Source organism: Jaminaea rosea, assembly GCF_003144245.1.
Source record: "Jaminaea rosea strain MCA 5214 unplaced genomic scaffold BDZ90scaffold_10, whole genome shotgun sequence".
Lineage (NCBI taxonomy): Eukaryota > Fungi > Basidiomycota > Exobasidiomycetes > Microstromatales > Jaminaea > Jaminaea rosea.
Genome location: NW_020289984.1, coordinates 59,764 through 79,898, shown reverse-complemented (window position 1 = coordinate 79,898; position 20,135 = coordinate 59,764). Strand labels below are relative to the sequence as shown.

Genomic DNA, 20,135 nt, shown 5'->3' with positions numbered 1-20,135 from the left:
GCGATTGTCGTCGAAGCTGTCGCCTAAATGCACTCGTCTGAGCGTGGCCATCGTCGTCTTCGTCGGTCTTTGAGCGGATGTACTCTGGTCTCTTTGCTCCGCGTGAGCCGGATGCCGGGAGGAGCTCGAGTTGGACGTCGCCGAGCGGGCGCGGACCAGCCAGAATGCTTTTTGCCTTTCTGCCATTACACATTCCCAATCTCTGCATCGACTTCCCTCACCAAAGGGGAGCAAAATTGCTCTCATCGAGCACGGCCGATACAGTTGAGGCTGCGCATTACACTCGCTGCGCTCTTCTACACAATGGCTCCGCCCACACAGCCACGTCGCCAAGGTGCCGCGTCTCGCAGCATCTCTTCATCCGCCTCCTCCCTCTTCAGCTATGCCTCCTCCTTCGCATCCCGCATCCCCCGCCCAGCATGGTATCTCGTCACATTCCTCTCCTCTTCTTACTTTCTCACAACTTTCCTCATCTCTCGCCTCGCAGCCCTGCATGAGCGCATGTCAAAAGACGCCGAGTCTAAGGATGGGCTTAAGAAGCGATTCCAACAGAACCAGAACGACGTAGCGTTCACCGTCATGGCGCTTCTGCCTACGTTGGGCAAGGGAGTCAACGAGAAATTTGATGTTGATAAGATCACAGAGGAGCTGAAGAAAGTGGGAGAGAGGGGAAAGGTGGTGCCGAATGTGCCGCAGGCAGTCGACATACAGCCTGCTGCGCCAGAAGCTGAGTCGACAGCACCTGCCGTGGAAGCCATTGAAGAGGCACAAGCTATACCTGCGCCGTCCGAGACAGCCTCATCACCAGCGAAGCACATCGTAGCTCCCTCAGGCGCTCCTACCTCGGCGCTCGACGCAGTGTCCGAGCCGCTACCACCGCCAATTTCGCCCGAGGCTACCCTTACGCCGACGCAAAAGACGATGACCAATGGGATGCACGACAGGACAAATGGTGATAGCAACGGTAGTCACGAGGCCGTAGTTGAGGAATCTTCAGCCCCGCAGCCTCAAGGTTCTCCCGCTGCAAACGAGCTCAATGGCAAGTCCAAAGCGGAGGCAAACGGCATCCATCCGGCTGCATCGACAGCAGATGCTCCCCCGGCCGCGACGCAGCCGGGGAAAACAGTCAGCGACGAGGATCACAAGCGTCTGCAGCTTGAGCATGAAGAGAGGGCTCGACAAGCCGCAGCAGAAGCGGAGCGCAAGAAGCGAGAGGAGGAAGAAGAACAGCAGAGGCGGCGAGCAGAGGAGGAGATGGAGCGCAAGCTGCAAGAAGAAGAGAAAGAGCGCCAACGTCTCGAAGAGGCAGAGCAGCGTCGTCAGGCTGAAGAGGAGCGGCAGCGCCTCGCCGCCGAGCAGCTAGCGGCGGATCGCAAGCTCAAGATGGAGCTCTGGTCCGAGCTCAAGATTACGGCCATCTCCCGCGCCCTCACAACAGTCTACGCCGTCAATCTACTTTCGATGCTCACGCACGTTCAGCTCAACACTCTCGGGCGATATGCGTACCTCTCTAGCCTGGCGAGGCAGGACGATGATGCGGCCACGCCTCAGCCACCGGCGAACATTGCCCTGGATCCCTTCGAAGACGCATGGGCAAAAGCCAACACTCCTGCCGCCTCTCAATCCTCGTCACCCTCCTCTTCATCGCGCCAACATGTCTCTCAAGACAGCTCAGAAGCCTACCTCACCTTCTCGTGGTATTTCCTCCACACCGGCTGCCAGCAGCTCAGCGAACGAGTCAGGTCAAAGGTGGAAGAAGTCATGGCTTCTGTTCCGCTCAAGACGCAGTTGAACCACCAAGAGACGGTTGCCGTGCTTGCGAGGATCAAGCGCAGGATTGAGTACGAGTACGAGAGGAGCGATGCGGACGATGAGGAAGAGGGTGACGGACCCAGCTCGCCTCGCGGAGACTTCCCTGGTTTCGTGCCCAACGAATCGAAAATGGCGATGGGCTCTGAGTCACTATTGCCCAACGGCTTCTCCTCGGGCCAATTCGAGGATGAAAGCATGATGAGCGTCAGCGTCATGAGTGGCAGCACAACTGCCACAGCCCGCAACAGGCGAGGCAAGAGGCGTAGGGTTCATCTGCTTCAATATCTCCTTCCCACCACACCGCAGGGCGACCTCGAAGTCCTTCACGCTTCTGGCCTCCTGCCGCCGTCAACAGCACTCAGTCCGGGACCCATATCGGTCAAAGAGTACGACACCCACGTCGCGTCCCTCCTCGACGAGACACGGGACGTCCTGGAGTCAAGAGACGCAGCCAAGGTGCTTCGCAAATGCATCAACGCCGCCTTTGACACGATGGCCGAAGCATTGCGCGCTCCCTTTGGTCTCGAGCCCAGTCAGCACGACAGTGCGGCCCTCCTTGACGAGGCAGCGCCGCAGCAGCATCGGATTCGCGAGCTGCGTACCGCAGAGGAAGAGGCGGAGGTCCACGCGAATGCGCTGGGAGGAAAGAGATTGAAGCTTGCAGCCATCTTGCCGCTGCTGGCACGGCAGAGCGGGCTGGCGTTGGAAGGGGTCCCGAATGAGATGCTGGACGCTGTGTGTGCGGTCAAGGAGTTGAAGGCGTTGAGCGCTGTTATCTATAGTGCTTGGGGTGGCGAGGAAGCGGGGCAATAGGGGAGCTCTCGAAGGGACGGAAGACATGATATATCAGAGCCCTGCAATGCTAACTTACTATCAAGCATAACAATGCCTAGGTTGAGACGGGTCCAGCAGTGCGCAAGTCTCCTCTCTCGCCTACTCACCCTTGCCTACGGTCGGTATCTAGCCACGTCTGCCACGCTCAAGCCCGGCCTCGAAGCACAGCTGTGATGAGCCGCGTTCCTGGGCGCATAAGCGCTCGCGGCGGCTTTGGATGGGCGCGGCGGAAGGAGAATGTAGGCGGTCAGGAACAAAGTACGGCGCGGTCGAGCAGCCTCGTGCGCGCATTAAGCGGGAGACCGAGACAAGCGGCAACAGCCCAGATTGAGTGATGATTCAAGCTCACTCCCTCTCTTCTAACCATCACTGAAGTCGACCCCTGCCCCCAACCCCTCTCCTTGCTCCCCTTTTGTCTTGTACCCGCTCCTCAGTCCCTACTCCCTACCCGTGGCTGGGATGGACGGCACCGAGGAGGCCGACCTCTGGGGCATACCTGCCCAGCAGCAGCCGTGGGTCTCGCCTCGTTGCCCTCGCAATCACCAGCTAGCTCCTATCCAGTCGCTCACAACCATCCCTGCCCACCCATCGCTGCACAGAGGTCAGCCAGTTCTCCCCCGCTCCCACCCTTCTCAAGGCGAAATCAATCGAGTCACGGCATCCTCTCGCCACACCTCGCTCCCCGCTGCTATTGCTCAGCCTCCACCCCGCCAGGCAGCTCGAGTGGCGAAAGAGCGAGCAAAGGCACTTGCCGCTGCTGAGCTTGGTCCTTCCCAAGAGTCTTCCTCCCCCTTGACCGCTAGAGAGGACACCGAGCCATCTGAAGGCGAGGTGGGTCCTTCACCTTCCCATGATCCCCTCAAGCAGACGACCTCGAATGAAAATCCGCCGGCTCGTGGCACCACACCGTCACCCCTACGTACTCCATCGCCAGACCTGCCTGACATCGCAGAGGAGACGACCACCTTCAATACTGCTCAGGCCGCCGGCGAGGTCATCGCCTACAAATGTGTGCGAGACGGGGGAATTCCAGTGATCAAGAAAACTCAAACGAAGTGGACTGTGAGCTCCAACGTCTATGGTGCCTTCTCTATTGGCTGAGGTCCGATGCTGACCTTCTCGAGCGCCCCTCACGACCGTAGCTGACATGCTCCGGAGCTCAGTGCCCCTGGGAGGTGGTCGTCCGAAAGATCAACCGAGGTCAGCTGCCCCCAAAGTGGCTCGGCGATACCATCAATGCTAGCCACGACCACGAGACCAACATCAGAGGTCCGCTTACCATCACCACTAAGGAAAGAACTGCAGTCCCTACCTCCAAGAGCGCTTCCCACATGCCGTCGCTCACTTTGAGAAGCTTAGTTGGAGCCAAGGAAGCCAAGGTGCCCAAGGAGGGCAAGATACAAGCCACTTCAGCACAGCCGCAGTCCGGCAATGGCTGCCACGAGCGTCGCCCACTGGCCCCAAACCGCCGTGCTCAGAATCAGCGTACGAATGATCACTCTGATGACGATGACGAAGGGCACGCTGTCGTCTTTTATCCTCACCTGGATGCAGTGACACATCCTTCAAACACACTCGCGCACTCTTGCGGTCCAGCATTGACCACCCCACATCATCCCATTTCAGGACGTCTTGCCCCTAACACACACACGCAGAGCAACCGCCTAGCCACGCCGGCACCAGCTCATGTCCCTGAACCGTCGACTGGTCCAGCATGCTTTGGGTCCACGCTACCTACTGCGTCTTCCTTTTCGACGGACTTCATGCGCGGGATAGACTTCGGTCGGGGCATGGAGATCGGGGCTCGCCTGGGCCAAGGGTCAGCGCAAGGCGATGCTATAGTCAAGAACGAGCCGTCGCACAGAGTCAAAGAAGCAAAGTACTACCCGCAGGCCCATGACCCTCGCACGACGCAGCGTCACTGTTCTCCCGCGAATTATGCAAGGTCATGCCACCGTCCTCGCGGCCGAAGCTTCTCGCTATCTCTATCTCCTCCCCCTAGCTACGATGAGAGGCACCGGTCTGTCCATCGTCAACAGCGAGAGCGTACTCACGACCACCGACGTGAAGACTACAGCCGCCGCGAGCATCACGACGATCGAGGCCGTGCAGAGGCCTATCGAACTGACAAGCGTGCTACGCGTCCCGGTCCCGACACTTGGTATGCCGAGCAACACAGTCAGGCTAGCTCACACAGGAAGAGGCGACGCAGCTCGAGCTTTGATGAAGGCCACTGCGACGAGCCCCGTCCTCGATCCTCACAGCCTCGTGGCTACCCTTCAAGTCAGTCATACTGGGAGGACGAGAGACTTCGACGCGACGGCTGCTACCGAGGCCGATTGGGCGAGAGCAGTAGCGCCCCTTTGCACTCAGTGAGGCATTCGCGCGTTCATCAGTCGTGGTACCCTCCGCCTGAGCTCGCCTTCACATCGAGTGGCTCAGGAGGGCGTAAGTCACCTCCCCGCCACAGGCACGGCCTTGACCCGCGACGCGAGTAACAGTCCATGAGACTCAGAGGCCACTCGTCGATTTCACCTCACCCACGCCATGCCACACGTCGATCCTTTCTCGACAACGCAGCTGCAAAAGCTTACAAGCTCTGTCTCCACATTGAAGTCAAATCAGCACCAAACACACTCATAGCCCACGATGCGACACCTCAATCGTCTTTCTCGTCTGTCTCTGCGATTAGGCGACCACTAAAGCGCGCTCACCATCGATCAACGATCTCCACGATCGAGCCGCAAGCACCAACACTCATCCGCCTTCTCCTCTCTCTCGCTCTTTCAGATACTCTCCCGCGGCTCTCACGTAACTCTCTTTGACGATCTCTCGTTCTTGTCAAGCGTTCACAGACACGTCGAGCGTCATGCGCCTCCTCATCAATCCATAGCCGGCTCTCACATCTTCCACTCCTGACTGAAATCACTGATGCCGAGCTCGCTGCCTACTCCTCGCTGCTTCGCAGATGCCATGACAAGACGACGCCATCCTCACGCCCCTCCTCTCCCAATGTTGTAGCGCAACGCGTGAGGTTGCTTTCCTTTTTGCCCGACCCTAGCTACCTCGGTACTGGCTGGACTCAAAGCTCGGCCTCGGTATTGACGCCGACGAAGCCCAACCCAACGTCAAACTACGTTGTTGTTGCTTGATTGCCTTGGTTGCGGTCGTCGAGAGATGCGGTCAGCAACGAGCGCCACAGGCACAGAAGCCAGCTGAGAGTGAGCGGGCCTGCCGGGCGGGCGGACGGACAGGCGGGCTGGCGCGTGAGAATGGCCGAATCGAGGCAGCCGAGTCGCGGACACTTGAATCGCTCGAGTCGCTCCACACACTTGGCGCCCGCGCCGGCAACTTGGCTCGAAGCTTGTGTCTCTCGCGCCGAGCGCTAGGGCTCAGTGCAGTGACGCACGCACGAGCGGGGAAGATTGCTTGCAGGCGGAGCGGACGGATAGGGCATGAGGGAGAGGGTCATTTTCACAGCTCGATACCGCATGGATCGACTGACTAAAGACGGGAAGCTGGGAGGAGGAAGAGCCAGGAGAGGAGGCAAAGCCGACGTTGCTGCTTCTACCCCACACTTCCTTGGTTGCATCTTGAATCATCTTTCTTGCCTCTCAAAAGGACTGTCTTCGTCGTCACGTCCCTTTCTCCCTTCGTCCTCATCTTCATCTAGATTAATCGCAGGTCGCCTCATCGTCATCCACGTCTAGACCTTCTTTCATCCACAGCATCGCGACTATGCAGACTCAAACGGACGTTGACGTACTCGTCATTGGAGCGGGCATCAGCGGTATTAATGCCGGCTACCGCCTCCAGACGGAGACCAAGTTCAACTACCAGATCTTCGAGGCCAGGCACGACCTCGGTGGGACGTGGAGCATGTTCCAGTACCCGTAAGCACACGAGCACACGACATATGAAGCCTGACTTGGCTGTTGCTGACCAAGCGTTGTTCTACGCCTCGTTTCGTGCAGTGGCCTGCGATCTGATTCAGACATGTTCACCATGGGCTTCCCATTCCGCCCTTGGACAGCCAACAAGGCCATCGCGGATGGAGCTGACATCTACGACTACGTCCGCGAGACAGCCGAGGAGTATGGTGAGTGTGGCGAGCTTCGCTTGGCACCTTGAGTCCTGTTGTTGACCCCTTCTCTGCGCGCTTTTGCTACCCGCTAGGCATCGACAAGAAGATCACGTACAACCGCGAGGTCCACTCGACTGAGTGGTCCTCCACTGAGCGCCAATGGAAGGTGACCTCGCTGGACAAGACGACGGGCAACACCAAGACTACGACTTGCAAATTCGTCCTCTTCTGCAGCGGGTACTACGACTATCAGGGCGGCTACCAGCCAGAGGTGCCCGGTATGAGGGATTTCAAGGGCAAGTGGATTCACCCGCAGGCCTGGCCCAAGGACTACGTGAGTGGCGGGCGAGACAGCGTTGGAGAAGAGCTCACTCTAACCTTTTTGGCTACTCTTTTTTTTTGCTCGCAGGACTACACGGGCAAGAAGATGGTCGTCATTGGATCCGGCGCCACAGCGGTCACCCTCCTTCCCAACCTGGCAAAGAAGGCCAAGCACGTCACCCTCCTGCAGCGCTCCCCGACCTACATGGTCAGCCTGCCCAACGCGAACAGCCAGAGTCTCCTCGCGCGTCTCGTCCCCACGATGCTCTACTTTGCCATCCTTCGCTTCTTCCTCGCCCTCCGTAACTACGTCTTCTACTGGGTTTGCCAGGGCTTCCCGCGTATCTCCCGCTACGTGATGCTCTCCCTCACCAAGCGCCAACTCCCCAGCCGAATCAGCATCGACCCGCATTTCAGCCCCAACTACAAGCCCTGGGACCAGCGTGTCTGCCTGGTACCGGATGGAGACATGTTCAAGGCCCTCAGGGAGGGCAACGCGGATATCGCCACTGGCAAGATCGACACGGTCACGCCGAACGGGCTGCGCCTGGAAGACGGGCAGGAGATCGAAGCCGACTGCATCGTGTGCGCCACAGGCTTGAACCTCAAGCTCTTCGGCGGAGCAAGCCTCATCGTCGACGGAGAGAAGGTCGACACGAACAAGCGCTGGGTCTTCCGTGGGCAGATGCTCTCCGGCGTGCCTAACGCTTCCCTTTGCTTTGGCTACACCAACGCTTCGTGGACTCTCGGATCGGACGTATGCGTACTCTACGCCACGCGTCTGCTCAACGAGATGGACAAGCGCAACATCTCGCACTTTGCGCCTCGAGGTCCTCCGGGCAAGAGTATCGAGAAGTCGGAGCCTATGAGCCCGCTCCAGTCCGGGTACTTCTTGAGGGCAAAGAATGTGCTGCCCAGGAGCGCCGGGACGAACTACAAGGGTGGTGTGTGGGCCATGAGGAGCAACTGGTTCTTTGACTGGCTGCAGGCACGTTATGGCGGTGCCTTTGACCACATGGACGTCTTCTACGCGCCCAAGGCCGAAGCAAAGAAGGTGCAATGAGCAGCTTCCAGTCTTCAGCTTGCCTTCCTCTTCTTCGCTTTCCCACACCTCATCGACTCAGATTCGTCTCGCGTTCCCTTCTGCCTTCTCATAGCTTCACATCTGTAATTGCTCAATGATAATGAGTTTGGATTGACGCCTCTACATTCGTCTCGTCTGAGCAACCTCTTGGCTCACTCAATCACCCCCCGTCTCAACGCCCCAATCCTGCCCCTCAAAGCCTTGACGGCCCCGTCGATCCAGCGCAGACTATTCAGATGCGCGTTGAGAATGGCCACGATCTGCTCCACCGCATCCTCCTCTCTATTAGCAGCTGCGCCGTTCGATCCGGGAAGGGCAGGGATGCCACTGCCCGCCGCTGCCGTGTCCTTGCTTGTCGTCGTGTTGCCGCTGCCCAGCGAAGAGTTGACATCGTTGATGATCGCGGTAAGGCTTGCCGCAAGGTCGCCCAAGTTGGCATCGAGGCGCTCAGCCTGCGCGTACATCCTCTCACGCTCCAACTCCCCACCCCTCAGGCCTGGCGTACCTCCCCTGTTGACCGACGCCCCAAACCCTCTCGCACCCGATGAAGCCTCATTAGCAGCCAGAGCGTTTTCCCTCAACCCTTCCAACTGCTGCTCGTATCCCCCCAGCAGACCCTCCAAATCACTCTGCTGCCCTTCAACCCAATCCAGCACCTGGCCGACCTTGCTCTGCCCCTCTTCTACCTTCGCCAGGCCTTGCGCCAATGTAGCGATTTCAGCGCCAGAGCGACGCAGGAGATCGTCCCACACTAGTACCTCCCCGCTGAGCTTGGAAAATGAGCTGATGCTGGATGAGAGCGAGGTGGTCCAGGTTGAGAGAATGGAGTCCATTGTTCGGCCACGGAGGAGAGACGGGGCTGACAAGGGGGCGACGGATGCTGGTGGGGCTGGCGTTGCGGTGGAGCCTGCTCCTGGTGCGACCGGCTTGGCTGCAGATGCTGAGGCTGGCGCTGCGGTCGCGCTGCTCGTACCCGGTGCTGTTGAAGTAGCAGCGGGCTTGGCTCCGAAGAGGCTCGTGCTCGCTGCTGGAGCCGTTGAAGCTGCTGGCGCTGCTGTCGTCGCAGTCTGCCCATCCTTCTTCTCTGCGCCTGCAGCAGAAGCCGCGGGTGTCGCTCCAAAGCTGAACCCACCGGCCGATTTGGCAGGCTCGTCTTTCTTCTCCACGCCCGCTGCTGGCGCTGCGGATGCTGCCGGCTTGCCAAATGAGAAGCCGCCCGCCGCAGGAGCAGGTGCTGCTGGTGTCGCTGTTGAAGTCGGAGTAGCTGGAGGGTCTTTCTTCTGCTCTTCAGCAGGCTTAGCACCAAAACCGCCAAACCCACCAAAGGGCGACGGCTTAGCTGCTGCAGGTGCTGCTGGCGTATCCTTCTTCTCCTCCGGCTTTGTGGTAGATGATGAAGATGCCGCCGTGCCGAAGCCCCCGAAGCCACCGAAAGGTGAAGCAGCGGGCTTCGATGCATCAGCTCCGCCTGAAGTGGACGCTGGCGCCGCTGATGGTGCTGCTGGCTTGCCAAAGAGGGACGGCGCCGCGCTGCCACCGCTGCCACTCGCTGCGTCCCCTCCCGCAGGCTTGCCAAAGCCGCTGAAGAGGCTCGGCGCAGGTGCAGGGGCGGATGATGATGGTGTTGAAGTCGAGGCCGAGTTTGCGGGCGCCGCGGATCCAGTCGAAGCAGCTGGCTTTCCAAATCCACCGAAACCGCCAAAGGAAGGAGCAGGAGCTGCTCCGCCCGTCCCACTGCCTCCCGCTGCCGCCCCTCCAGCGCCGCCGCCAAAGAGGTTTACAGGAGGTGGATGAGCGGGTGTGGTAGTCGTATTCGCGTTGTTAGCAGGAGCGGCAGGCTTTGCGCCGAAGCTGAACCCGCCAGTCGAGGCAGCAGGAGGTTGTGAGCTTCCACCAGCTGCTCCTGTTGCTGGCTGCGCACTGCCACCAAAGCTGAAGGAGGGCGTCGGGGTCGAGCCGCTGGCAGGGGCTGATGAGGCGGCAGGTTGGCCAAAGGAGAAGCCGCCCGTCGCCGGCTTGGGAGCTGTACTGGAGGCGTTGTTGTTGTTGGCCGCGGGAGCACCGAATGAGAATCCTCCGCCAGCTGCTCCGCCAGTAGGAGTAGAAGCTTTATTCTGCTGGCCGAAGCCGCCGAATCCGCCAAAGGCTGGCGCGCGAGAAGTGTAGCGACAGTTCAGCTCAATGCCACCATCTGCTGCTCTCGTTCCTTCGCACTTACACATTGCTGCGCGCGATGTCCTGTCCTTGTATGCGGTCAAAGGTTGGAAAGGAAGTTGATCACTTATGTCCCTCGCCTCGTCCGCTCATCCACCTGTCCTGTCCTGTCCTGTCCGCTCCCTTTGCCCAGGTCAACTTCCGTTCCGAAACGCGGTCATGCATCCATCCGCTCGCTCTCTCCCATTGGATTGCTCGCCCCGCCTGTCCGCCGCGTTGCGTTCAGTCGGTCGCTCCTCACCACACCATCACAACCAACACTTCCAACCCGCATCAGCCGCAAGAGGAAAATGGACGACGACCTCTCCTTCTCAGACCTCTCCCTCCTCACCTCCCCCGCAGGCGCAGCAGGCAATGCCACCGCATCCAGCAGCACCAGCGGAAGCGCAGCACTTCGGTCGCGTCCCTCTACGATGGGGAAATCGGCCAAGGCGTCTGCTCCTCCTCCTCGCGCCTCCGAAGCCAACTTGCGTCTGCTACAAGGACTGAACAAGACGGCCGGAGGGCCACCTGTGTCCGGTGCTGCCGGCGGAGGAGGAGGGAACAAGCGTCGCGTCTCCCTCTTTGCGCCCAGTGCGATCCCTCAGCAGCATCAACGCATGGCAGGACAGCAGGAGGAAGAGGACGAAGCTGAGGACGACCTTGCGGCTAGAGAGGCAGAAGCAGATGACTCCATTCTAGCCACATGCTCAAAGGCAAGCAACAACGGCGGCGGTGGCGCAGGATCAAGAGGAAATAGCGATATCGACCCACCACCTCTGCCCAGTCTGGCAGACTTTGTCTCGTCCACCACCCCTGCCATGGGCGGAGAGCAGGCAAGTGGGGAGGAAGGAGGTGAGGTGGAAAGCAAGGAGAATGTACAGCGTCAATTGGCAGATCTAGCGCGCCTTAATGCCTCCTTTGAGGCGTATGAGAGAATGCTCCAGGGAAGCGCAGGACAGATTGAGGTACGTTCCCTGCCTTCCCTCGCACCAACACTCTCCCCGCTCTATCTTTACTGACCATGATCCTTCTGCACCCCGCAAACGCGCGCACAGCTCTTCTCCCACCGGCTCACATGCACCTCCACCCTTCTCTCGTCCTACATCGACGTCCTCTCTCGCTCATCGCAGCATCAGTCCCTCTTGCTCAACCCGGAGTGGAGGGGTCAGACGGAGGATATGGCAAAACAGATGCGCGAGGCACAGCGTCTCGAGGAGGAACTGGAGAAGAGGAGACGGGAGAGAGAGGTGAGGGAGGAGGAGATGAGGGTCCAGGCTGAGATGCAGGCTAATGCGAGAGCGGCTGGCGTAGGGACGGGTGCGGCTACAAGGGGACGCGGGACGACGGTTGGTGCGCGGGGAACGGGGAGGGGAAGGGGAGCATCGACGACTACGGCTAGAGGGACAGCCACTTCTGCTCGCGGGCGTACAGTCAGCGGGAGCACCACTGGGGCAACTCGAGGACGTCCCACCACCACTACCACGACTGCAAGCGCTCGAGGAGCGCGGGGCGGCGCCGCAAGACCGAGCGGCATCCCCGGCCCCGCAGCGACGAGGGGCACAACAAGGGGCGGGGCCGGGACGCGCTGAGGTTGCCGTAGCGTAACGGGGACAAGTGGCTGCTGTACTGTCTTTGAGCTCGATATCCACTCCCTCCCGCTCTCTGTACTTCTTGGAACCTAACTATGGACTCTCCCCTCGTCTCCACGTCACCCAATGCAATCACGTCTACGCAATCCCATCGGGCGTAAACAAGATTCGTCATGATTAGATGAGGCAAGCAATGTAGCAAAAGTCGTGAAATGCCAAGCATCTTCTGCTGGCTCGCGTGCCCTCCCCTCCCCTCCCTGTCTGTCCCTCCACGCCTCACCTCTCCGACCTAAACGCATAACTCTCATCCCCCGCCACACTACTATCAGCAACCGCTCCCTTAAAGAGTCCATCGGTCGTCATGCTTCTTCTCGAGGGACGCACACGCCTACGCCCACTACCGCTGCTGCTGCCCATCAGGTCCTCCGGCCTTGTCAGGCTTGAATCGGCCTCCTCGTCCCCTGCATGATGCGCAGTTCCGCCAGAGGACGAGGAGGAGGAGGTAGCGACGCCTGGTTGCGGCGACGTGCTTGCAGGCGCAGCCCCTGTCCCGCTCAGCACGCGAGCGAAGAAAGCTCCAAATCCTCCACCTGCTCCTGCTCCTGTTGCTCCACCGCTCGCGCCTGTCATCGATTGCCCCTCCTTCGTAGCGGGGGAAACAGGCGTCAACTGATGCTCGGGGACCTTCAGGCCCTGCATCTCAAGTAAGGTGCGAGCACGTTGCCTCTCTACTTCATCTTCGTCTGAGGGCGCCGATTGCGAGTGAGCCGAGAGGGTTGAGAGGGTCGATGTGTCCCCCTGTGAGAGAATGGGCGAACCAAGCGAGGAAAGGGATGTATCTCCAACCGCTCCCGCTCCCTGGGAAGAGGTGAGCGTGACGGTGTTCCGCTTTGAATGCGGGGTGGACTCGCTTGGCTGCCCCGTGCTCGTCGTCTTGAGGGCAAAGGGTCGTAGATTGCTCGGCTGCTCAGTAGCCGTTGGGCTGCTAGACGACCAGGGCATCCGCAAAGACTTCCAATCGACCGAGGCTCGACCTGCTTTCTTCTTTACTGCTGCCTGGTCGCCTGCGCCGCCAATGGAGGAGGACGAAGAGGAAGGGCCACCACCGGAAGAGGAAGACGAGCCGCCGAAGCCTAAGATGCCGGTGCTTTGACGACGTCGATCCTTCTTTGCCGCCGCGCTATCGGCGGCACTCGTCGTCGAGGCAGAATCGCTTTCCACATCGTCCCCACCAGTCGCAGGCGAAGAGGATCTCTCTCCCCCTCCCCCTCCTCCTCCTCCTCCTACTCCCGACGTCAAAATTGCAGGCAAAATGCTCGTCCTCTTCTTCTTCTGAGGACTGTTCCTCTCCTGCCACTCCCTCTGAGCCACCGCAGTCCTCTGCGCTCTGACGCTGCCTTGCCATCCCCCCGCAGCTCCTCCCACACCGGAGCCAGTATAGTCGGCAGCGAGGACCTTCTCGAACCCTTCCATCGAGAGGATACGGTTGAGGATCTTGGAAATGTAGACGCTCAAGCCCTTGTTCTCTAGGCGAAGTTTGGCCAACTCGGTGCGCATTGTTGCGACATCGCCTTGTTGGGAGGGCGAGGAGGAGAGGGAGGAAGATGTGTCCGTGTGCGTAGGCTGCGGCTGGAGGAGCTCCTGACTGAGGGATTCGGGAATCTCCGTCAGGCTCGTACGTCGACGCAGTCGTCCGGAGGCGGAGCGAAGCCCGGTCGACTTGCGGCGTGAAGCCTTCGTCGCGCTGATGTTGCTGGCCTTTGGAGTGACGGGCGTGTCAGGTACGTCGTCCTCTTCCTCCTGTTGCTCAGCAGCGCTACTGGCGCTGCTCTCCTCTTCTTCTGTGCCAGATGATTGCCCGCTAGTACTAGCTGCCGCACTGCTGTCTAGCTCGCTCTCCTCCCCCTCCTCCTCTTCGTCTAGTCGATCTTTAGCGTCGCGCCTCCTCATCAAGTGCTGCAGCGTGTTCCCGTACGCCAGACTCTCCAGCTCAGCCTTTTCCGCTTCTAGGTCTTGAGCGCGAGAGCGTTCCTTAAGGAGGGTGGAGCGCACCTCGTTCAAGGCGGCGTCCTGGCTCGCCAGCGTCTTCTTAAGCTGGGCCACCTCCTCTGAAAGGGAGGAGACGAGCGCCTCGGATTCGGCGGCGTCTTGCTCAGCGGCAAAGGAGCGGGAGCGTGGTCCACGAGGGGAAGGCGAGAGGTGCCCGCGGGATGCTTGACCGCGGGGACGCTGTGGTGTTGAAAGGGTAGAGCTGGGCGTGGTAGGTACCGCGGACGTATCTTTGGCATCTGCTTCCTCGCCAGCCAGCTTGCCATCGCCCGTCTGCTCCCTGTCTAATGCCGCCTGCTCATGCTCGTCCGGCCTCGCCTCCAACTCCTCCCTCAACCTTTCCACCTCACCCTTCAAGCCTGCATTTTCCCTTCCCAGCCTCTCGACCTGGCCGCGCAGTAGCTCCTCCTGATCACTCGCGTACTCCCTCTCCCTATCGCTCGCCTGACCCAACCCGATCAATCGCTCCTCCGCTAAACGACACTGTCGCTCTGCCTCCTCTGCTCGGGCTTTGAGCCGGTCTTGACTGGCGACTCGCGAGAAGAGATCCGCCTCTAGCCGTTCTTGCTCGAGGCGCATCTCGTCCAGCCGGGCTTCGCGCTGAGCGACGGCCAGGTTGAGACGGGAGTGCTCATTTTCTTGCGAGTTGAGGCGGGTGGTGAGGTCCGTGTGCGAGGATTGAAGGGTCTCGATCTCCAGGGATTGGGATGAGACCTGCGCGGGCGCGAGGGAGGGGCGAATGTCAGTTCGTTCCACGAAGCAATGTTGGTGGGCAGCGAGGTTCGTCCTTACCACAGCATCGAGCCTATCCATCTCCTCCTTTGCTCTCTTCAGCGCCGTGAACAGGTCATTGCGCGTCAAGCCAGCCATGGCTCGCTCCATCTCTGCCGCTGTCATGCTATCATCTGCTTCCCCGTCCGCGCCTGCGCCTTCGCCTACATCGAAGCCGAGGCCTGGGCCGCTCAAAGTAGCAGACGAGGTAGGCCCAACGAGAGTATCCCCCGTCTCCTGAATCGATCTCGACGATGCAGATGTAGAGAGAGAAGGCGACCTCTCAGGCTGCGGGCTAGCCGGCACAGGTGATCCGCTCATTCTCTTGTTGTTACCAGAGCTGGCATTGCGCTTTGCCGGCGGGGCCGGCCGCGAAGCCATCGTGGCAGCTGAAGGGTCCATGGGCTTTGCTATTCCGTTTGAGCTTCAATATGGGCCGGGGTCTGTTCCTTGTAAGTGATGAATGATCGGCAGGTTTGGGCAGGTGAGTGAGTTGCTGCAGCTGCCCTTTATCGTCTTGTATGCATCGCCGATCGATGCGAGATGAGCGCTGAGCTGCGCAATTTCTCCTAGGCTTTGGCCCGTGGGAGGAGCAGAGGCGGGTGGTATGTAACCTTAAAGGCTATGGGTCAGTCGTGTGCTTCAAGATATCTTCCAGGGGTATTGGCGTTAGCTCGCGAGCTCGTCGTGTGTTGTAATTGGAGCGGGGCAGAGGAGACAAAGCGCCCGCTCACCCTCCCTCGCACTACTTTGGTCGTCGCAGCCCGCCCGAGTGTTGGTCTCGCACACCCACGTGGTTCCCAAAAAGGGGCCGCCGGCTCGACGAGGGAGAGCAACACCAAACTCTGGGGGACGGCGTCAGGGGGGTACGAGAGGACGAGCATCTCAAAGAGAGTGATGATCATTGAATGCATTCGTATTCGTGAAGTATAGCGACGGGGCTGCGGACGAACGATCGACGATCAAGCGTGAACAGAGGGGGAATAGAAGTACTGCGATATAGCGTGTGAGATAAACGGACCATGATGGCAAGAAGTGGGCTTCGCTCTTCGTGACGTGTAGAGGTGAAGAATGGTAAAGGAGAAGCAGCGAGGGGGGCGTGATGCGCTGCAAAGTGCGGTGAGGTGGTCTTGTGCTGTCACGACGGTGGCAGCCATCGTTGAGGCATAGCTTGGATGATCCGAGCCGAGTTGACGAATCGGCCGTGTATCTTTTGCTGGCCTTTGCTGTGCAAACATGGGAGCGTCTTGTGCGGAAACGCTGAGAGGAATCATGGCAGAAGTGAGGACGAACTTGTGAATGAAAGACGGGTCTAGCTTGAGTATGTGCGGAGGGTGTTCTACTCCTCAGGCTCGTAGACGAACCCCTCTAAGCAGGCGAGGTGCTTTTGCCGGGCGAAGTCGAAGATGATGCTTGGTCGCACTTCGTCGACTCTCCGCCTGCCTCTGTCACGTCACGCAGCTCTCTTCCACCGCCGACCACAGGGCTGAAGGGCGAGAACCCCTTGTGACGATCATCCTCATCCTCATCTCTATAGCTCTTGTAGCTTGGCGCTGCTCGGCGCCTAGCATCATCAACCGACCAAGCCGGCGCGGCGGCGCGAGCCGGGCTTGAGCTGACGTCAGGTGCGGACCATGAGGGAGGCATAGTCGTAGTTGAGGAGCTGAGCGTAACGGTACCGCTTGAGGAAGGAGGCGTTCGATGTTGCCATGGCCTGTGCTCCTCGGAGAGGGTGAGTGCGTGTGGGCGCATCGCAGAGTGGGGCACTGAGCGATACGGCTGCTCGGTCAAGCCGCCGCTGCTGACCCCGCGGACGTGTCGCTGCTGCGCGGGCGGTGCTCTGAAGCCGGGATCATCCTCGATACCCAGGGACCCAAATACGTTTGCCAAATCGACGTCCTCTCCACCCCAGCTTTCAGTAGGGTTCGCGCCAGGGAAGCGACGTGACTCGAATGGACGAGCAGAAGCGGCCATGCGCTGCCTTCCCTCCGACGTATAACTGCCGAATGAGTAGGCAGTGGACTCGCCGAGCTGATCGTGACCGTAGCCGTATCCTTGCGCGTGGCTGTGCCCGTAGCCGCTGGCGTAAGGATCAGAGAAGGAGGTCGGCCAGTCACTGCCACCGCTGCCGGCCGCACCACCAGTATCACTTGACCCAACAGAGGTCTGAAGGAAGCGCTGCAATATCTCCTGCGTGAGCTCGGCATTACCGTCGTCCTGCCCGTACCCGCCAGCGCCATTACCGCTGTGCGCCCTCACCCTGCCTCTCCCACCACCACTCTGCTGCTGTGCGAGCGCTTGGCTGAGGTCGGCCAGGTGAGCCAACTGCTGTGGTCTCAATCCCTTCAGCCCACCCTGTCCACCCAGCCCAGCAAGCCCCGCAAGCTGACTGAGATTGTTCATCTGCACTTGCGCCTGATGCTGGCTCTTCTCGCCCTGACTTCTGCCCCAGCTCAGCCGGATTCTACAACCACCAACAGGGAAACCCTGCATACGCTCAATAGCCCTCTCTGCGTCGATCTTGCGCAAGAAGGAGACGAATCCACACCCCTTTCCAGGCGGGATCTTGACGTAGGCAATGGCGCCAAAGGGAGCGAAGAATGTCTTGAGGGTGTCCTCCGAGATGAGGCTGGACAATCCGCCGACAAAGACGGTCGTATTGTTTGGGTCCAGTGCGGAGCTTGGTGAGGGTAGAGTGCTGGGCCCCAGGGTAAAGCCGGTGTTGGTGAGCGAAGCAGGGCCACCGAAGCTCGACCCGCTTGGAGCGGAATTGTTGCGCAGCGAGACGTCGACTGGCCCCGAGGCACCAGTGGCGGGTATAGTTGGAAAGCCGGGAAGGCTTGCCCAGCTAGAGGTGGATGGGGAGAGGGACGACTGCATTGCGATCTCTGCAGGCGTGGGATTGGAGTATCGTCCGCGGTTGTCGAAGTAGTCGCGCAGAGCCATATTGCTCGCTGCGGGGTGCTCGCCGGGCGAGGCGTCGCTCGGTGTGCTTCCCTCCCCTCCTCGGCGGGGGTTGGCAGGGTTGAGTCGTACGGGCCTGCCCTGGCCAGAGCGGGAGGTGATGGTAACTCCCTGCATCTCTACAAGGGCACGCTGGCTATCTTGCTCGTCGGTGAAGCGGACGAAGCCGAAGCCCATCGAGCGACCGGTGACAGTGTCCAGCATGACTTTGGCCGAACGGGTGCTGATGAAGGGACGTGGTCCCGGTGGATTGAGGAAGGCCGCCACCAGGTCTTCTTCGCGGACGTCGGGAGCGAGGTCGCAGACGAAGACGGCGTACTCGATTGGTGGTGAGGAGCGCCGTCCAAAAGGAAGTGCCGGACTGCCGCGCGAAGCTCGGAGGCTGCTCTCTGCGAGGGCTTGGCGTTGTGGGTCGAATCTGCGGGTGCGGTCGGCAGGTAATGGTGAGTAGCTGCTACGGCAGTAGTGCAAGAACTCGACGACGCACCTGGCTTTCCACTCTGCCTCGCTCATTGACGATAGCTCTTCAGGTAGATAGTGAGGCCAACCATTGCGAGCCGCCCTCTGCTGCTGGTCCTCTTCTGCGCCTCCGTATCGGGCAGGTGGCCACTGCCTAGCCCTCGCGTCCAGACTATCATGCGTGGCGCTGAAGTCGTACCTGACACGGCTCTGCTGCTTAGCATCGATCGTGTCAAAGTAGCCGTCCCCTCCAACGGTCGTCCTGCCGACATCGGACGAGAAGGACGAGCCCTTGGTAAATGTCGAGTCATCAGCAGTGCCCGACGAGGAGTATCGATCCGTGTTAGGCGATGAGGTGAGAGGTGGTAGACCGCCGTCCAGCGGACCATACCCTTGCGAGTGGACGAGGTCAAGGCGCGTCTTGGCTGGTGAAAGAGGAGGATGAGGCTGGCCATGCTGATGCTGTAGAGGAGATCGAGAGGTAGGAGGAGGAGGGAGATGCTCTTGCGATTGGTGGGGCTGCATACTGTTGGTGTTCGTGGTGTTGTTTACGCTGCTGCTGTGATTGCTGCTGGAGTTGCGAGTGTCTTCGATGCGGACGTCCATGTTGCTGCGGGCCTCTGCTTGAGGCGGGTGTAGACGATGACGACAAAGTGAGGTGGACAGGAGGGGGTAAGGATGGAAGGAGAGGAAGGTGGGAACGAGTGGTTCGATAGGGGAAGGCAATGATTGCTTTGTCAGTACGGCAAGCTTGCGTGCGTTGCAGTGCGAGGTGCGAGCGAGTAGAAAGTGGAATGAAGAGGTGTTGGCGTCGACAGAGCGAGATGAGGGAGTGACCGGTCGGCTGAGCACGATTTACTTTGAGGTCGTACAGGCGTCGCTTGGACCTCCTCCTCACTCGTCGATGTCAAGCCCTCGTCACCCCCGTACGAGACCGGCGCTGGCGGTGGCGGCCTGACGCTTGCAGAGTAATCCGAGAAGAGGCTCACGGGCGAGACAAGGAGGGCCGAGCGGCTGCAAAGAGAGAGATGGTGGCTACAAAGAGGCCGTCCCGCTCCCCTTGCTCAGCCGTGAGAAGCCGTGTTGAGCGGCTCTGAGACCAGGATTGGGCAAGCAACGGTGTTGACGACAACGACAGCGACGGCGATGCGCTCGAGCCCCATCCTTGGGCCTGCGCGATTAGAGCTCTGATCGACAATGCTGACGCCCAGCGTCCGCGACATGGGAAAGGCGCCGACTCGGGACGAGCGGTCCGAGCGTCATGCATGCGAACCCGCCATCACTACAACGACGAAGCCCCAGTCATGGCCGCACTCCAGTGTCTACGCTCGGACACGAAAAGGAATTTATCACTCACCTGAGTTGCGATGATGCAGAAAATCGAGTGAGCTTGGTTGACGAGTAGGAGGATGAGGTTGGGGAAAGGCGGAGGATGATGCTTCTTGCTGCGTAGTCAGGGTACGGAGGTGAGCGAGCTTGTCGTAGAGACCAGCGCGACGCTCTGCGTGCTCGTGTTCGTGCTCGAGCTCCTGCTCGTGCTGGTCGGGAAGGTAGGACGAGAAGCCGCGATGGACACCGTAGTCGTCGTAGTGTTTGCGTGGCTGGTCGTGGCTATATGCTGAGTACGAATGCCGGTCTCGAATGGTGAAACGGGCCAGGTGCGCCTGGATGTCGGGCGTGATCGAGCTGGCACGGCCTCGCGCAAGGTCTCTTTGATAGTCGTCGAATGGATGTAGCTGGTGCTGCTGATGATGATGATGCCTTGCTACCGTCGTTGCGCTGATGTGAGGATCGTGGAGGCGATCCATCTACGGAGACGTAAAGCGGCGAGGCGACGACTGCGCAGAGGACGATGCGGATCGCGAATGGGCGGCTGCCCACACAAGATGGGGTGTCGAGCGGACGGCAGTTGATGGAGGCGTGGTAGGGAGGCAAGACGAATGCTCGTAGCGGCTGAGGCTGGAATGACTCG

The 20,135-nt window shown here is 60.0% G+C and overlaps 7 protein-coding genes across 7 annotated transcripts; 4 read left to right on the top strand and 3 right to left on the bottom strand.

The window, feature by feature from the left end:
* The first annotated feature begins 184 nt into the window (after window positions 1–184).
* BDZ90DRAFT_233058 (hypothetical protein) lies at window positions 185–2,691 on the top strand. The gene has a single exon (XM_025506491.1). The coding sequence runs from the start codon at window positions 304–306 to the stop codon at window positions 2,623–2,625; it is 2,322 nt and encodes a 773-aa protein (XP_025361023.1). The 5' UTR covers window positions 185–303; the 3' UTR covers window positions 2,626–2,691.
* Window positions 2,692–2,956: 265 nt separating this feature from the next.
* On the top strand, window positions 2,957–3,862 carry BDZ90DRAFT_38345 (hypothetical protein). The gene has a single exon (XM_025509539.1). The coding sequence runs from the start codon at window positions 3,106–3,108 to the stop codon at window positions 3,745–3,747; it is 642 nt and encodes a 213-aa protein (XP_025361022.1). The 5' UTR covers window positions 2,957–3,105; the 3' UTR covers window positions 3,748–3,862.
* A 2,272-nt stretch (window positions 3,863–6,134) lies between these two features.
* On the top strand, window positions 6,135–8,201 carry BDZ90DRAFT_38316 (monooxygenase). The gene is made up of 4 exons (XM_025509538.1): window positions 6,135–6,539; window positions 6,621–6,745; window positions 6,823–7,064; window positions 7,140–8,201. Exons 1-4 carry the CDS (start codon window positions 6,385–6,387, stop codon window positions 8,112–8,114), a joined length of 1,497 nt encoding a protein of 498 aa, XP_025361021.1. The 5' UTR covers window positions 6,135–6,384; the 3' UTR covers window positions 8,115–8,201.
* An 86-nt stretch (window positions 8,202–8,287) lies between these two features.
* BDZ90DRAFT_280450 (hypothetical protein) lies at window positions 8,288–10,366 on the bottom strand (the record flags this gene model as incomplete). The annotated part of the gene is made up of 2 exons (XM_025509283.1): window positions 10,354–10,366; window positions 8,288–10,281 (listed from the first exon to the last, which is right to left on the bottom strand). Exons 1-2 carry the CDS (start codon window positions 10,355–10,357, stop codon window positions 8,288–8,290), a joined length of 1,998 nt encoding a protein of 665 aa, XP_025361020.1. The 5' UTR covers window positions 10,358–10,366.
* A 216-nt stretch (window positions 10,367–10,582) lies between these two features.
* BDZ90DRAFT_233056 (hypothetical protein) lies at window positions 10,583–12,142 on the top strand. Its single transcript, XM_025506490.1, has 2 exons — window positions 10,583–11,296; window positions 11,387–12,142. Exons 1-2 carry the CDS (start codon window positions 10,640–10,642, stop codon window positions 11,918–11,920), a joined length of 1,191 nt encoding a protein of 396 aa, XP_025361019.1. The 5' UTR covers window positions 10,583–10,639; the 3' UTR covers window positions 11,921–12,142.
* Window position 12,143: 1 nt separating this feature from the next.
* BDZ90DRAFT_280448 (hypothetical protein) lies at window positions 12,144–15,442 on the bottom strand. The gene is made up of 2 exons (XM_025509282.1): window positions 14,762–15,442; window positions 12,144–14,683 (listed from the first exon to the last, which is right to left on the bottom strand). The coding sequence occupies exons 1-2, from the start codon at window positions 15,140–15,142 to the stop codon at window positions 12,197–12,199; spliced, it is 2,868 nt and encodes a 955-aa protein (XP_025361018.1). The 5' UTR covers window positions 15,143–15,442; the 3' UTR covers window positions 12,144–12,196.
* A 1,692-nt stretch (window positions 15,443–17,134) lies between these two features.
* Window positions 17,135–17,908, bottom strand: BDZ90DRAFT_210763 (RNA-binding domain-containing protein; the record flags this gene model as incomplete). Its single annotated transcript, XM_025504084.1, has 3 exons — window positions 17,135–17,438; window positions 17,548–17,579; window positions 17,777–17,908. Coding segments are annotated over 3 exons (468 nt in total), but the record flags the coding sequence as incomplete, so codon positions are not given.
* Between the last annotated feature and the right edge of the window lie 2,227 nt (window positions 17,909–20,135).

Excerpts from the sequence above, each read along its gene's own strand:
- BDZ90DRAFT_38316 (XM_025509538.1), top strand. The coding sequence starts at position 6,385 with ATGCAGACTCAAACGGACGTTGACGTACTCGTCATTGGAGCGGGCATC. Across the intron at positions 6,540-6,620 it reads TGGAGCATGTTCCAGTACCC|TGGCCTGCGATCTGATTCAG; the intron begins GTAAGCACACGA and ends CGTTTCGTGCAG. Across the intron at positions 7,065-7,139 it reads AGGCCTGGCCCAAGGACTAC|GACTACACGGGCAAGAAGAT; the intron begins GTGAGTGGCGGG and ends TTTTGCTCGCAG.
- BDZ90DRAFT_233056 (XM_025506490.1), top strand. The coding sequence starts at position 10,640 with ATGGACGACGACCTCTCCTTCTCAGACCTCTCCCTCCTCACCTCCCCC. Across the intron at positions 11,297-11,386 it reads GAAGCGCAGGACAGATTGAG|CTCTTCTCCCACCGGCTCAC; the intron begins GTACGTTCCCTG and ends ACGCGCGCACAG.
- BDZ90DRAFT_280448 (XM_025509282.1), bottom strand. The coding sequence starts at position 15,142 with ATGGACCCTTCAGCTGCCACGATGGCTTCGCGGCCGGCCCCGCCGGCA. Across the intron at positions 14,684-14,761 it reads TGGATAGGCTCGATGCTGTG|GTCTCATCCCAATCCCTGGA; the intron begins GTAAGGACGAAC and ends GCGCCCGCGCAG.
- BDZ90DRAFT_233058 (XM_025506491.1), top strand. The coding sequence starts at position 304 with ATGGCTCCGCCCACACAGCCACGTCGCCAAGGTGCCGCGTCTCGCAGC.
- BDZ90DRAFT_38345 (XM_025509539.1), top strand. The coding sequence starts at position 3,106 with ATGGACGGCACCGAGGAGGCCGACCTCTGGGGCATACCTGCCCAGCAG.